Source organism: Lingula anatina, chromosome 2, assembly GCF_051362555.1.
Source record: "Lingula anatina isolate TDL-2025a chromosome 2, LinAna3.0, whole genome shotgun sequence".
Classification (NCBI taxonomy): domain Eukaryota; kingdom Metazoa; phylum Brachiopoda; class Lingulata; order Lingulida; family Lingulidae; genus Lingula; species Lingula anatina.
Window position 1 is genome coordinate 35118277 of NC_141768.1, and position 17045 is coordinate 35135321.

The 17045-nt window shown below is 35.4% G+C and overlaps 1 protein-coding gene across 8 annotated transcripts in view; it reads right to left on the minus strand.

Annotated features, from left to right (window-relative positions):
* The window catches only part of LOC106163009 (electroneutral sodium bicarbonate exchanger 1), a 48135-nt gene extending 31165 nt beyond the window's left edge, over nt 1–16970 (minus strand). For 3 of the 8 annotated variants that reach the window (XM_087005730.1, XM_087005722.1, XM_087005729.1), the window contains exons 1-2: nt 16788–16970; nt 971–1111 (exon numbers count right to left, since the gene is read on the minus strand). In XM_087005730.1, the coding sequence (XP_086861856.1) occupies nt 971–1043 (73 nt within the window). In that variant the 5' untranslated portion in view covers nt 1044–1111; nt 16788–16970. Of the gene's footprint in view, nt 1–970; nt 1112–1690; nt 1850–6671; nt 6691–6858; nt 6878–15228; nt 15377–16778 lie in introns of those variants that run through there. The other 5 variants (XM_087005723.1, XM_087005724.1, XM_087005726.1 and 2 more) reach the window with 5 other exon arrangements.
* Nucleotides 16971–17045: the final 75 nt, after the last annotated feature.

Genomic DNA, 17045 nt, shown 5'->3' on the forward strand with positions numbered 1-17045 from the left:
TGAGTTTTGATTATTTGCTTTGCTCTTTAATAGAAAAAAGTCATTAACAGTGTAGTTGCCAGGAGTCCTATCTTTTTTAATGGTGATTTCCATACACAATGTTAGTAGTTTATAAAAAATGAAAATGTTATTTGAAACAATACTATAAACTAAAATTTGAATTTATTAATACTGATAAATCGATTTATAAATAAATAAATCAGTAAAGACAGTAAAGGTGATATTTTATTATTTTGATAAAATAGAAGTTTGTTTGTTTGTTTGTTTTTTCACTTTAATAAGACTGAACAAGCCACACATAGTTCACGTAGGAATCAATTCCAATTCCAAACACCTGCTGCCTAAAGATTTTGGTAGGCGTCTCACCAAGACAAACTGCCCAACAAACAACTAAATATAAATATATACCAGTGGTTGTGGAGGTGGTAGCTATGGAGGAATCCGTATACATGAAAAGTTTGTATATTGGTGTGTACATTCTTCCATAACATAATCTGAGGAAGAATCCATAGATAACCTGGGCATGCCAACTTATGATATAAGATGACACAATACAAAGATAATTAAATGTGTGTGTCTGTGTGCGAACACGTGCTTAGATAAAAAGAATGTATCTGCAGCAAATAGAGCAAATCTTATCAAATCAAAAATATTCGGATCTATTAGTCCTTTCATTAAATTGATTTCTCCCCAGGAAACTTCATTGAATCAATCCCGTTTTCTCCGAGACCAGATTGAATCAATTTAAACATTAATCTGATTTCCTTGATATTTCACAAGGAAATTCTTAAACAGAACATAATGACTTGTATTGATTGTAGAACTAAAGTGGCAATTCTTCGGTATGTAAAGCAGCAGTGTGGCCTGCAAAATCAGGTTAAATCGCAGAGGTGGTGGCTGGAGCAAACAGCGCAGTTATACAACACACCACACTGGCCGACAGATGACGATTGTTATGATCAACACATACCTTCGATGTCGATATCCTCCAGCGGTCGCCATGTTAAAGTACCTCTATCGGGTATTGCCTCATCATCTGCCATGATGTAATGAATCGGCTGTCCACGGGCATTTAACTCAGTCTATGAGAGAGTAATCTCCTGTAGAACGTCTGAAAATATAAAATGTTCAACACTTTAGAGCAATGACCATGAAATTCCCTCTTCCTACAATGTTTTTGAAAATGCTATCATTATCTCCTAGTTAAGGCCTTGTATGAGAAATTTCCTATCCAGACCTCCAGAAATTACCAAACATTTGACTAATTAACTACTCACAGGTCCTGCATAAACTGCTTTGTCAGATCTTAAATGGTTACAAATGAGGTTAAACATAGTAGTTCAATAAGAACCCTGACATATACTTCAGCAACAATTAATTTCATCATCAGTTTTCAGCACACTTTCCATCCCTTATCCCTCCCCCTCAAAAAAAAAAAAAAAACAACTATACCCTATCACCAGTGTTGTCCATGAAATTATACCTTATTCTAAAAGGAAGGCTATCTTAAATAAGCACAACTTGAACTTCATCATCACACTAAAATCATTTTGACAAACCTCTCAACTGATATCAGACTTTTACAACAAAGATACAACTACCTCAATAAAACCAGCCCCTAATACCTCAAACAAAAAAAAAAAAAAAAAAACTCACGCTCTGCTCCCTCACCACTCTATAGATTTCTCACCTGACACCCAGCATCAGATCGGACTTTTCCCAAAACAGAAAAGAGGGTGTGCGTGTCCTTAGCAGTCATTTTATTGGTTACATGTATTGTGTGCTGGTTTTTCTATGATTCACCTTCCCAGGCAGGTGAGGGTACGTCTGACCTGGCACGCCTCCCGCCCCTGATCCAGGAAACCAGGCTGGGGATAATCTTTCCCACCTGGGAAACGCTACGGGTCAGGCACTAAGAGGGTGGAGGGGAAAATGTTAAGTTTTTTTTTTTAATTAATGAAAATAAACAGAAAATTGTTTGATTATACTTATGGTATATTTCAATACTTTGGCTCATTCATAAAATCGAAAATATTTCCAATATTAAGACAGTTTGCCTTATATTTTCATAGCTGTCTACTTTTCAACCAAGAAGTAACTGAGTACAAAACTATTTACCCAATTAGTTCCAGGCTCATCCCCTTGCAGACATAGACAACCTATATATATATAATAATGGTCAATTTTGCACTAGATATCAAAGCTGGAGAAATGACAGATCAATCTCAAACATACAAACTGTTCAAAATGCACTTGTTTATAGACAATTTTCTGCACGGATGATCTACCCGTTCACAAATGTTTCTGAACTTAATGGAAAAAACATCCACCTCGGGGACAGACAGGTGGCCGTATTGCAAGTCATCACACAGCTGGGGGTATGTAACCTTACATGTACTTAAACTGATCATTACCTAGAATGGGTCTATTAATATACAGCCCTTGTTTCTTGGAAGTGCTTTAGTATTAGAATATAAATACATTCACTCAAACTACAGGGCAATGTCTTTGGATATAAATCTGTGCAACTCTTATGTCATCATATCAAAACGAGATTTTGCAACCTTTTAACCTTTATATAATGGTAATTTCAGTTCAAGTAAGAATGCACACAAAGGGTGTCTTGTATGATAACTACAGGTTTTTTATAAACTATATATAGTTATCTATGTGTTTTTAAGTTGAAAAGTGATACTCAGTAAATACACTAATTCTTGACACCCAAGAAAAAATCCATCAAAACAAATGACCGTTTGCAATGCCATGCCCTCATGAAATACTACTAGATAATGACTTTAGGTGTCCATATTCCAAGTATAGTAGCTTCATTTAAGTGATAACCATTCAAACATTCCCTCCATTTTGATTGATCACAAATTGATTAACATCTTAAGTTTCTTAAAATCAATCCGATTTACTATGCAAAAGAAGACTAGAGTCATCATGAAAATTGTTTGACTACTGTCTGCTTTGCTATACATCAAGTGTCCTCTCCTATAAACCTCTTTGGCCCAATTCAGAATAGAGGACTAACTAGTCCAAGGGTCAAATATGGCCGACCCACTTGAATACTTCCCCACGGGATATCTATTCAGTGTCTATTAATGGATTAGATGGCACGCTTTGTAGTGGGTCGCCATATTTGACCCTCGGACTATTTGGTCCCCTGTTTTGAATGGGGCCTTTAAGATGGCATTTTATACAGTCATATACACCTAAAACATGACCAATGAGTAAAGAAAATAATGCATGTGGCACCAAAAAAAGCTTAAAGGGACAAAGTATAAGATTTTTTATATAACATACATTAAGCACATCAACCACTTGATGTTGAACTTACCTAATTGGACAAGTGATACTTATTGATCATTTGTAACAGATAAAATGCCAAGAATTAATGTCTCTGAATATAATTATCTATCACCTTCTGATGAACCTCGACACCTGTCAACCATCTTGACACAGTTTTGAATCGCATGCAACCCAGAAGTTAGTGTTTGAAAATGAATCAAAAGTAAGGAGGAATCTGAAAACCCTACTCTTTTTTTTTATAAGAAATTTTATCCAGTATTGATAAAGAATTGTGTCAAGGAGGATCAAAGGTTGGTAAGTCAGAGAAAAACTGTTTACCAATGGAATGAGGAGCATTTTCAAAGGATAATCTTATACTATGCATCTTTAACTAACCAGGCTCCATACAAAAGTGTCACAAAAGTGAAGAATTCATACCTCAGGCGTTTAATCAAGAATATTGCAAAAAAAAAAAAAAAAGGAAACTCAAATTTCTTCATCAATAAAAAAATGTTTGGCTGGCACTTTTCCTTAAAAAATCAAACAGTTTATTTGCTTCTATTTAAAGTTTCACAATAAACAAATTCAGTAAGACTGCATTCCCATAGATTTAGATCGATCCATCTAGATCGACCTAACTGCCGGGGGGTTCACGCTAAATTGCTGTCAGCCGAGCGAGCACAGTAGTTAATTACCCCCTTACATCTCTTACTAGTTGGGACAGACGCTTAAGCCGGCTAAGCTGACAGTAATCTAGTGAGACTCCCCACAGGGATAGATCGATCTAAAAATCTATGGGAATGGGGTCTAAGATTCAGTTAAAAATCCTACTCACTATTACTCTCAGACTGTCATTGATGAGCTCAAATAAAATTATGTATAATATTACTGTATATATATCACATAAGCCATCTGCTGTTACCCAATTCAACTATCATTGGATCTGTGTTGGCATGCAAAAAGCAATTGAACAGAAATGGAAATACTTAGTAAAGGTTTATGAATTAATGTGAAGCAAGTGATCATAACCTGGCCTACTAGTAATGCATAGTGTTCTTTAGATTTATTTTATTGCTTTATCCCCCCTGTAAATGTGATATTTATACATGAAGTGGTCACTTTTTATCTAAATTGGCAATTCTGCTCCTAGTAGTAAAGCAGTCACATGTCTTTGTTTCTGTTAACTGCAAAATTAGCCTTCTTGCTTTGAAATCATCCTTTCTAACTTCATATCATCTTCCTTGGCTTAATATTATCACATTATGTTTGGCATAATCAACTCTGGCTTGATATTTTCCTCCCTTATTTGGGGGGGGGGGGGGATCCAAGCTTTAGCTTTAGCTGACCAGATATTTTCCTCTTTGACTGGGGTGTACCTTTCTTAACCTGATATTATCTCTCCTGATATTATCCTTAACATCCTGGTATTATCCTTCCTGGTTTGATATTATACATCCTATATCATACTTAATGGTTTGATATCATCCTTTACATCATATCCTTTAAGCCTTTGACTGAGCTATACAGTTCAGCTATTTTCCTCTGTCCTTAATTCCCCTACTTTTTCTATTCATGCTAGTTCATTGTAATGTAGGCAGGGAAAATCAAATCAATGTGTGGATCTCCATCTTAGACACTGGGTCAGCAGACAAACTTCAATATATTGAGACTGCAGTCTTCCATTAATATTTCATAATCAAAGTACTGTTATCCTTAATTCTATCTGAACTTTTGTCCATTCAAAGCAAAAGGGCACATGGTATTTTGTCTTTATTTGCTGCAGACCTTCAAGCTCTTTAACGCACACTAATTAATTAGGCAAATACTGATTGATTTTGGCAAAAGGAAATGAAAAATGTTTTAATCACCATTGTACTATTAACTTGATGCAAAAGAAGTTGACTTAGCTATAACATGCACAAAAAAGTCTCACCATAGATTCATAAGCAACTTGACAACAAATGCCAAAACGTGCACATAACGAATAGTTTATACATGTCTGCAACACAGCACTCTATCATGGATATTTATCACTTAGCAGTTTTGTGTTCATGATTTACTGTATATTCTTAAATGCCAGTTATGCAGAGCAACACATTTAACGCCTATATATAAGAAGATGCATCCTCAACAAGAACCTGCTCTTTTAGATATTGGGTTTTACAGTCACACGATAGCCCTTTGATTATGCATGACATATCGCCTACACACCATGCTCAGACCATTTCCCTTAATACACATGTTTCCTTGATCAGATTCCCTACAGGTACAGTTAAAAGTACAGTCTCTGAAGTCTGCAGCATTCAGCACTGCTCAGCCAAACTCCTGGAAGTTCACAGTTTAACTAACTTCAAGACCATTCAGAATGAGAAGAGCCAAGTGCTACCTAGCCAGGACTTAAATATGGCGAACCTACAAACCTACGACCACTTAATCCTGTAATGGTCTCTCCCCCTCTCACACGCCTCCCCACGCGTCGTTCCGCGCCTGGGTGAGATTTAATTACTGTGCCCCTGCAGGGACGACACTTGGGGAGGCGTATGACAGGTGGAGAGACCATTACAGGATTAAGCGGTCTTCCCTTCATGTAGGTCCATCATATGTAGGTTGTGACCTAGCTTGCATTCGGCTCTTCTCATTCTGAATGGTCCCTATAGGTCAATGTCTGGATCACCCTGGGGATCCCATGGTATACCTTATCCTCTACGTGCACTTTTTCTCTGACAACCCATGGAGAAATGTCCCATGATTTTTCCAGAGACATAACGATGAAAACCTAGTGAAAAAGCGATCTGTGTCCCTGGTAGAAGGTAGCATACCTCTCCACAGTTAACTTACCCACCTCCTCTTTGAGCTGGACGTTAAACTTGAGGAAATGGCAAACATTTCCAGAAGTTGGCATTTAAAGTAATCTTAGTTAAAATACAACATAAAAATTGACATTAACCAAAAATCGACTCAACTGCTCAATCAAATGTCACCAAATTGCACACATTTCCTTCTTATTTACTCTGGTTATACAGTGACATCAGTCAAGTGTGCTTCTGGTATTAGATTATAACTGATTCAACAACTGTCAACTTTAGTGATCAGTCTGCAATCACCACAACTACAGGTTACCGCACACAACAGTGCAGAGGTGGACTTAAGCTGAATTGACAACTAGCCCATTTACGTCCCATTTAAACATTTCAAGTAACAAAATAATTTGCATTTACGTAAATGTAAATATATTCAGTAGGTCTATAAAACTCAAAACCTCAGCACCATGGACAGTAAAACTTTCCTCAAACTTGCTCGAGGATGTAGACAGTTTAACTGGCAACTAAAGCGTTTGAGTCAATGTAAATGTCCACTTAATCACTGCTCCGATCACTTACCTTGTGGACATAACAGGTGAGGGCAACTATCCATCTACCTCCTGTAGCAAAGACTAGAACATATTTTTTATCTTCTTAAAATGGACCCTGAATGCAGCATTAGATGCAAATTAAGACATGTCAACGAGAAAAATCGCAAGAATGCAGAGAACTTTGGCTGCCTTTGATGTCTGGGTGGTAACTTTACCTGCAAGGTTTTTTTCCATGCCCTTGCACACCATCGAAATGGGACTGACGTAACTGCAAATGCGAAAACATGTGACCAGAACCTGCCACTATCCTGATGGGTTTCAGTTAGAGAAAATTGACACTGTACAGTTAAGACCAGCCTCCTAAATTGTGACCCACAGACAAACTTGACACTTACTCAGGTATATGCTGAAAACAAAAGAAAAGGGCACAGCTCTTGTAAAGTGTTTTTGTTTACTCCCTCTGCAGCCTGCAAATTGTATGGCTGAAGAAGAATGAACATAAAATGGTCTACCTATTGTTTGTTTATGGAGTTAAAGCATGGTCTTTTAAAATGAGTTTAGTCCAAGAATGCACACACACAAATTCAAGAATGCACACACAAATTTTTCACTACAAGACAATTGGGTGAACACGTGATAGACTACTGTGGAATAATTTATGAAATCTAATAGACCATGAATTTCGACCCTGGTTTCTTTTAATAGACCGGTTACCCAACAATGCTGCACACTTGCAGTAACCACTTGCCTCTTTTTTTTTCTTTTCTTTTTTTTTTTTTTTTACAGCTGAGCTTTTAGCTTTTAACCCCATTCCTGTCAGTTAATTTGTGCTATAAGAGAGGGCTATGCAAAGTGTTGAACTCCGCATTCCAGCAGTACTACTACCAAAAAGCAATATCTAGAACTATCGTACTATTACAGTCCAAGTCTATTCCCCTGACTTAATTAGATGTTAGGTAGGGCATTTTGACTGAACATCACTCAAAGTACATTTTACCATTTGAAAGCAAATGGCTAGTTTCTACATCTCTTTTATCATTTTCACAAATGGACAAATTTATATCTATGTGTTTCAAATATGACTGTACTAAGTTACTGCGGGGCAGTTTCTTTCCACAAATGCAATGACTTTTTTTGTCATGTCCACCCTGATAACATTAACTTTGTCTTTCCCAATATATACTCAGAGTCTGTCCATTTTTACATTTCGAGTACTTTCACCCAATATTTATTGAATATTTTATACTAGTTAATAATCCCAAATATGACGTACAAGTTCAAAAATTAAACAAACATTTAGCCCTCAAATGATTTCGAATTTGTTGTGCATTCCCAAAAACCACTCAAATAAAGCTTGGTCTTTAAATGTTCTAAATATTTTTCTGCCTTATTAACCTTTTTCACTTGCACACCCCACACCTTTGAGTTTAATACTCTCTGCTATAAATATCCACGTAAACTAGATATATTGCAAACATATATACACCTGTGCCAACTCCACAGTACCTTTTAAGCTTCACATCGGCACTAGCTCAAATGTGCCACTGAACTCCCAGCACTGTACTTTATTATGAAGCCTATGTGATAATTTTACCTATTTATCTAACCTAAGATGACCAGATCGAGGAGTAACATAAGTCTATAGCAGTAGAAAGTACTGCTACATTGATTTTTTGGCTATTGCTATGAGAGTATTGTTGATGGAAGAAAAAAAATAGATGCAAGAAGGATCCTTTGGCCTTCTTATTGGAAATAGAACTGATAAACATGAAGATATCTGATAAAAAAATCTTTAAAATCCCCAGACTAATTACACAGCTAGACAGCAACACCACAAAACATAATAAGACAAGAAAAATATGTTTAACACCCAAAGCAACCAATTTACCAAGAACATCATTTAATCCACTTTTTGCATTGAAAAGCAAATCAATTTTCAGAACATCAAGTCACAAAGACCTCTTCAATGAAAAATCAATCATTATTACAATATTCAATTTCATCCACATTTTTACATAATACTTTCCTTAACACATTAACATTTTCATGACACCATTTATATATTTAAAGAATTAATGACAGACAGATAACATATACATATATACAGGTCTCGCACAGCATACATTTGTTTTGACATTTACAACAAGTCAATCAGAGGTCATAGTAGTACAGTGTAATGTAATAATAAAAACACAATGTCAATGACCATGATAAGCTTCGTGCAAGAGAACAAGTACAATTATCTTGGTTCTTCTGAAAAGAAGCCAGAACCTGCCGTTCTTAAACTTCAGAGCCAAAGAGCGTTTACTAGTTGCCAGCAGTTTGTAATTAGTCAGGAATGTTCTTGGTGTTTTGTTTATGTACATTTCTATATTCTGATAACCTTATCATAAGAACGCACCTGGCAGTAAAGGTCGACAGGTTTTCTCACCCCAAAATATCATGACATGGTCAAGAAAATCACATTGTAAAATACAAAACCATCTTGATACAAGTGTACACTTTAATTATAAGCTAGTACCCAGCTTTTAAGACATCAAAACCCATGTTAAATTCATTAAGTTCTCTGGGATGTACCAGTTTTAATTTTGAAATTGTCTAAACAAAGGTCAAACTACTATATAAATTTGAATGTGAAAATAGTTTCATTGGATCTCAGTTTTGATAGTCGAAAAGTTTTCATTTAAGTCAGATCCACAAATTTGATTTACCTGTTGACTATTTTGTCTGTTTACTCTGACAGACTCGGTCACAACTGATTAAAATATTAGTATTTAAATTGGCGTAAACCTAAACCTTTAAATAAGAAAGCAATTGAATTTCTAACTAGGATTACAAATCAGCTTTGTGCAGAGTGGCACTTTAAATATTCATGTCAACCTTCATTGTAAGTGAAATGGCAATTACGAGATTTACACCTGCTTAAAGTGATAACTAAAATAAAATCTGATCGATTATTTTTCAAAAAATTATTTTCTCCAATTTACACCTGCTGTTACACTTTAAGTGCTGACATCTACATACATACAACAAGCTTAATCTAAAAATTGAAATAATGCCCACCATACCTGCTGACTCTGGGTCACAGATAAAACCCATCCCATATTCAACAGCTTTCACCATCACTAATTCATCATAACTACCCCGTTGAAGATTAATAGACCAGTTTAATTAAATCTGTGCCTCACCCTGCTTATATAATTAAGACCATGAGGAACTCCATCATGGTTGAGATACCTGGCAATTTGCGCCAGCAGGCCAGTGTGGCCATGAGTTTCAGAGAATGTAGGAATCACACCTCTATTTGTATGAACTGAAACATTGAGTGTGCACATTGCTAAGAAGGGCCACCAACAAAATTCTAATACTGACGGTCATGTGTCTGTTTCCTCAAATTGCTGTCCTTCCCCCTCCCCCCCCCCCCCCCCCCTCCAACTCTAGGGCTGCATTTTCCTTGGGCAGTGAAATCACGTGAAATCACTGAACATTTCTGAACTAGTTGACAGTAATTGTGAATACTTAATTTAGAGATTGTTGGTTGGTTCCCAAGAAAATTACAGCAACTGAGCAAAATATCTTCCAAGTAAATGACCAAAAATTATTTGACTAAATAATCCTGAATGGTATAAACTTGTTAAGAAAATATTTACCAAATATATGACCTAAAATGGCAAATATTCAAAACAACAATCCAATATCACTCAGAAAGAGATCAATAGCATGAGGGTAAGTGTAAAGGTAAGGTAAATATTATACAAATCAATTTCTTCTAGACATTGGCAACCATGGCTTCAGCAATGGTATATGAAGTGGGCCAGTTGTGAAAGCAAGGAGAAAATAGTATGTGATACTCTACTTTAGTCAGTTTCAATGCTGTATTTCTACCTATTTCAATCTCTTGCAAAATGTTTTAGGTACATGTACTAGTAATTCACTTTGGTGTGAAAACATTTTGAATTGTGTTCCTATATTTTAACTTTGGTTTCATAAAAAGGGGGGGGGGGGGGAGAGGGGGAGACAGGGGATATGCCAGTGCCCCATGCAGAGATAGATAAAATTGTGTAAATTGTGTATTTAAATGCATCCCAATCCTTCCTTTGGATTTAAAGCCCTTTTAAGTTTTCCTAAGCCGTGCTTACGTTAAGAGATAAAAAGGTTGTATAACTGCTGCTATCTACAAGTTTAGTCAATAAAGATGTCTCCCTATCTAGCGAGATCTGATATGAATGAAATGCCAATACAGCTGGGTAGTAGGTATCCCTTTTACTGGGGGGAGGTGACATGCACTTTCTCTTTTTTCACACGAGTTCAAGCCGAAAATGAGTAGCATTTTACAATGGTTATATCCTTAATTGCACATTTATCATATTAATAAGTGGTTCACTTAATCAAGTTAACAAGAAAAAAACATTATGAAGGCATAAAAAAAAATGCGGTAACTGATACTCATGTTCACACATACCCATACATTCGCAAATATTATATGTCTATTAATAACATACTAATTGTTTTTTTCTCTTTTTGTCCATTTCCACTCTATCCGGGCAATGCTTAACATGCAGTACAAATTGCAATTCTATCCTGATGATAATATGTTTATGTAGCCAGTGTAAAACATCAAGACCTATCATGATAAGTGAATCTACATTCAGTGTCACATCATAAAACTATAAACCACAAGATCATCAGCAAATGGCTCCATTAGGTCATTTCAAAATTACATTGGAGGGGAACCTCCAGGGTAATAGTGATTGCTACTGAATGGAAATTCTAATATTTAAAAAAAATCATCAATATATTATTTTTCCCCCCAGAGATCGCAAGAAATAAATTGTCTGTTAAAAAAGACCCCAGTACCTAAATTCAAATCTAGAATACCTACCATCACTCATAAAGTTCATGCCATCAGTGATCCAATCCAATTAATAAAAGATGGGAAAAGACTTAAGCAAGTTTATGTATGTTACACATGTCTGCCAAGTTGCACATCATTACGAGAAATCACAGACCATGTGACATTAAACTGATTAACTAATTGTTTCACCATTTTTTCAGGTGTTGAAGTCATCACATGAGTACAGAACATGAGAAAACAGTTTAAAAATCAATGTCATTAATGATTCATGGATCACCCAAAAGACAAATCACAGTTATAAAAAAAAACAAAAAACAATCAATACCTGAACCCTGTGTAGGATGGAATCAAATTCAGGAAGCTGTTAGTGAGGGAATTAATACACCTGATGACCCACGATAAAAAGACAACAGTAAAACATTATATGCCTCCTGTTACACCTAAGGATACTTGAACCTTTGTTTCTTCAAAGAACTTGACTGTCATTGCCTCAAGCTGGTTGTCTTTATTCTCAAAGCTGAATTACTAATGGCAGAAAACACCTTGTGTTTTATAATATACACACAAAAACATTCATTCATTTTCACAACAGTTTTTTTGGTTCTCATTTTCCCTGGAACTGATTTTTCCAAATGGCTGCTTCTACACAAGCACAAGCACAAATCAATGGAAGGCTGCCTGTGCATGGCTTGTAGACAAATCATACTTGGCTTTCAGGCTGGTAAAGGTATAGTCAGGTCAGACATAAGTGATTCCTTCCATGAAAGTTATCTATCAGAAACAGGGGTTTATTCATAGACACGCTTTGCTCTTTGTCTTCTGATCACATTGTCAAAGGGGAACCAATTAATGTGTTGGCTTGAATTCAATTAATCAAATAGGAGAAATACAGTAACTTCACACCAATTTCCAGCTGAAAGCTTGTAAACATCAAATCATCATGTAATAGTCTTATTTATAGCATGAAATTTATTTACATGCACCTGGCTATGATAAATATAAAATAAAACAAGCTCTGACTGTTCAAAACATCACTTTGGAATTCCTAAAGGGGGAAGCAATTTACTCCCACTCGAGAATCATTCCTCGACCCATCTCTGCACTTGGATCTGATGTTTGATTCCATTTTAATTTAACGATTTAGCTCGAAATGACTGGCCAGTCATTTAGAATGCCATGTTTTCCTGTATATTTCAGGAGTAACTTTCAATGCCAGGTACTTTTATTTGAGGGGTTTTATAGCTTTTAATGTTTGGATTGGGAAAGATTGGTAGCTTTGCTAGATAGGGAAATTTCAAACGTGTGTATTATACATTTAATATTAACAATTGAAACAACAAGAATGATTTTAAACAACCTTTCGACATACACTTAAAAACTCATCAGTGTAAATTTGTTTATAAGATAATCTCAAGGTAAGGAGCGTGCACAGTCTGTTTGTGCCAAATGTCAGTAAACACTTCCTTGAAAGTAAACCACGCCATATTACCTGATATATCAAAACCTTTCGCTTGGTCCTTCATACATATACCCATGCAGACATAAGTAATGCATGCAAACATGCATGCACACACACACACACATGCACATGCAAATGGCAAATAATGACAATATGCCATATATTCAATGAATATATTCAACTGCACAGTTTCTATACATAAATAAGAAGTTGCCTTATTAATACTATTATTAATAAACTAATGTCATTTAAATAGCTTACACAATAATTCATTCCACCTTGTCTATCCAACCCCCCCCCCAACTTGAGATGCAGACTTTCTGACTAGTGCATTCCTTTTCTTGAGTGATCATATTTTCCTTAATCATGTTAATGCAGTTGTCACAGTCAACTACACACTAACTTATTAAGTAGAGAGTCATTTCATCTTCACCTCATTTTTCTCAAGTCTGACACATTTTACTCAAGCATTTAAGCTAATCCACATCCTATCTCTCAAAAGATTAATACCTAAAATCACTTTTTTATGTTGGGATGACTTTTTAATATCCAGTAGTGATCAAGTTTGTACCAATTCTTATTTTGTTTTCAAAAAATTGTATAAATAAAACACTACTGATAAAAATGACCACCATTTTCAAGCAAAGTGATACCATTTCCAATAAAAAATTTACTGACCAAGAAGCTTTGCCAGAGTTCAAACGAGATCATCTATTTAAAATTCACACCACTGACCTCCATCAATATCTGTTCAGATCTTTTCTGTCAAGCAACAGTCAGAAAACGGGTTCAGTCAGACAATGGGGCAAAAGGTAAGGTGGACTCCAAGTTGACTTGTTACGGTTGAGTAAGATCCTTTGGTAATCTTAAGTCATCTGTGGAAGGCCAAACGTGACAGAATTATAAATAAGGGATGAACAGCTGTCTGGCCTTGGTTGTGGTTAATAATGGTGGTCAATCAAGGTAGTTGGCAGTCACGCCAATTCTCTTTCCTTTTTTCCGATCAGAGATCATCAGTTATTTATAATATAGTCCGGTTTTAATAGTCACTAATCAAAATTACTGATCAAACCCAGGCAGCACGTATGACAATGTAACTGAGGTATTCTTAAATCCTATGTGATATAGCAAACTTTAACACCGAACTCTAAAGATGTAATGTTTGCATTTTAATCTTTCATTATTTTTTCCTAAGTATAATTATTTTTTCCGAATTCCATCGAATTCTGTTACAATTGACTGCAGATTTTCTCAAAAACATCAAAAAAAGTTAAAAAATACTGACAGCTTATGTGTTTTATTCATTTTTATTAGTTTTTAATGAGCTGTAATCTAACAAGGAAATATTTTTGTTGGGCATGCAGTAATACTAGCCTTCAACATTGGTGTTATACCTGATCTCAAAATACCATCTCTCCTCGGTCACAATTTCCTCATATGATACTGATACTCCTCTTCCACTTAGCCGTTAATGCTCACAAGTCTTAACACCATTGGTTAAACACAATACAAACTCACAATTGTTGCGCTGGTAAATTAAAATGGCTAGGGTGGAAAAGGGGGCAGCATCAGCAAGATGCAGCATTAATCAGATGAAAAAAAATGTATTGGGGTGTGTGTGTGTGTGTACAGAGAAACGTGACAAGATCAAGTGACATTGGTGTTAAAAATATTTCTCTTCTGACCTCTAATATCAGTAATCTGAAAATATGTGAGCATTAAAAAAAATCATCGAAAAAAAAAAGAAGAAGAAAAAGAGAAAAGCGGTCTTTAAATTTCTGATCACTACTTTGTTATAAATAGATAAAATAACATGGCAGTCAATCTTATTAGGATGAAACTTAATTTCAATTTTAAGGTACTTAAAACATACAAGTACAAACTCATAATGGAGGTTTATTTCATGTGCCAAGTTGTTAAGGTCAACTTCATAGTATTAAATTTTTCAACCATAATACACAGCCAACATAAGAGCACTATTTCTGATTCAATTTTTACAGACTTAAAATCCAGTTTACAGCATATACATTTAACTAACACTCCAAAGTAAAGGTAAAAAAGCAACAAATACATACATGCAAATATTCTATATAATAAATTCTTAAAAATGACCATTTATTCTAAGATTATTCTATTTCTAATGTAAGATTAACTTGAAAGTGTAAAGAGAATCATCTTTTGAAAACTCCATTAAATCAAGTGCTGGGTAATTTTCTCAAACAAGAGTTAGGCAGATAATTTCAACTTGATTTCTCCTATGTTTGCACTGACCTGTCCTTCACTGCATTTGTATGTACAGACTAATCAATTGATTTTCTTTTTGGACCATCATCAGAATAAAAGATTCAGTGAAGAAAGTGATAGATTCTGTAAATGTCAACGTGCATGACTGCACTAGGTAGGCTCACTAACAAAGAACATAAAGGTTAGTCTATGAAGATGAGTTATTTCTTTTTATGTGTCACTTATCAGCAAAATTATCATTTACTTGACATTGCATAGATTGCAGTTTACAGCCAGATTAGGCCAGATTTCCCTGACATAAAATGGACGGAGGTACACTGCTCACCATTGTAAAATTTACATATTTCAGAATTACCCCACAATGTAGCATGCAAGAGGTCCATTTAGTTGAAAACTAATGTCTGTTACTATTAATATTATCTTGCTTTGACCTGAGCAAATGATGGAGCCTATTTGTACATCACTGTTCTAAAGACTTAATCTGCTACTCATATGAGGAAGAACATGCATAGATGATCACTGGAGTAGAAAAGATTCTCGATGCTAACTTTGTATCAGTCATGGCCAAAGGGGCACTTCAGGAGATTTTCGTTGTCTTCCACAAGGAGTATGCAAAGAACGAAATCATGTTAACTAAGTTAACAAGATAGGAAAAATACCTAATTGTTGCTTTAAAAAGACAATGCATGAATATAGATGTGCACTGAACTATTGACATGTTGATGTAGCCTTTTCACTTTTAATTTTTTTGTCTCGTATTCTAAAAGCAACATATATGAAGATAACACTTAAAATTCTATTAAATTTTTCTTTGAAGTGAGAATTTCTTGAATTTTGCATGATCTAACAATTAACTCTTCTTATCTTTAACAGTTATGTATCTTTATCCAAGTTGATCACATCCCCTTTCCTTAGGTTCGTTGTAGTCCTAAAAATCAGTTTCTAAAACTTCTACTCATATATATATATATATATATATATATATTCCTTTTTGTTCAAACAAAACAGCAAATATGCAAGGAGAATACAGTACAAGCACAAGTGTTATAGTACAATCACTTGGACTATATGTATGTTATTTCTGGCTTATATTCTGACTCAATTTTTTGCTCCTGTACTATTGGCACCATGCTAGGTTTTATGATTAATCTCTGTGATCCACGAGAACAATGTCTTCAACTCTGCTATACAAAAACTGCCTTTCCTTTGTGAACTTTAGCTATATCCTTCAGAAAAAAAGCTTTTCATTCTCTCATCCCCAAAACACTCTTCCCACGAACTGCATTTTCTGACTAACCCTTAAACGCGTGGCTCATTTAATTTAAACAAGGAACATGCCTTACCATATCTTCACTTCAGCTTCTAAAATATTTTATACATCCCCTCTCAACTTTGCCGATAAGGCACGAGGGGGCAAACAATGACATTAAAAATAAGTAGATAGTGAATTATCTCACGAAATCCCTTTCAATGGAAACACTCAGTGAGATAGTGAAAGTACTCGCACGTTCTTTCTCGTCGAGTTCACCAGCTCAGCTGGCAACGAACCGGTGCATTATTTACAGAGTGATACGTACGGTACTTACGATGGTTGTACTTCACAGAGGTAGTTCTTGAGCCTCTGCCTATCTATCTGTTACAACCGTTGACAGTTGTTGAATATATATGATAGGAGAGGTTTAATGTGCCTTAAAATGACACGGGGCTCGGTTAGGTCGTTGTCGCGGAGTCTAGCATGCCAGCCGCAAAATTCCTTCAGATATGCTTGACATCAAAGATTTAGTTTCGAGTAATAGTAGTAAATTTTTATTTTGATGACATACAAAATAATAGATTTTTAAAAA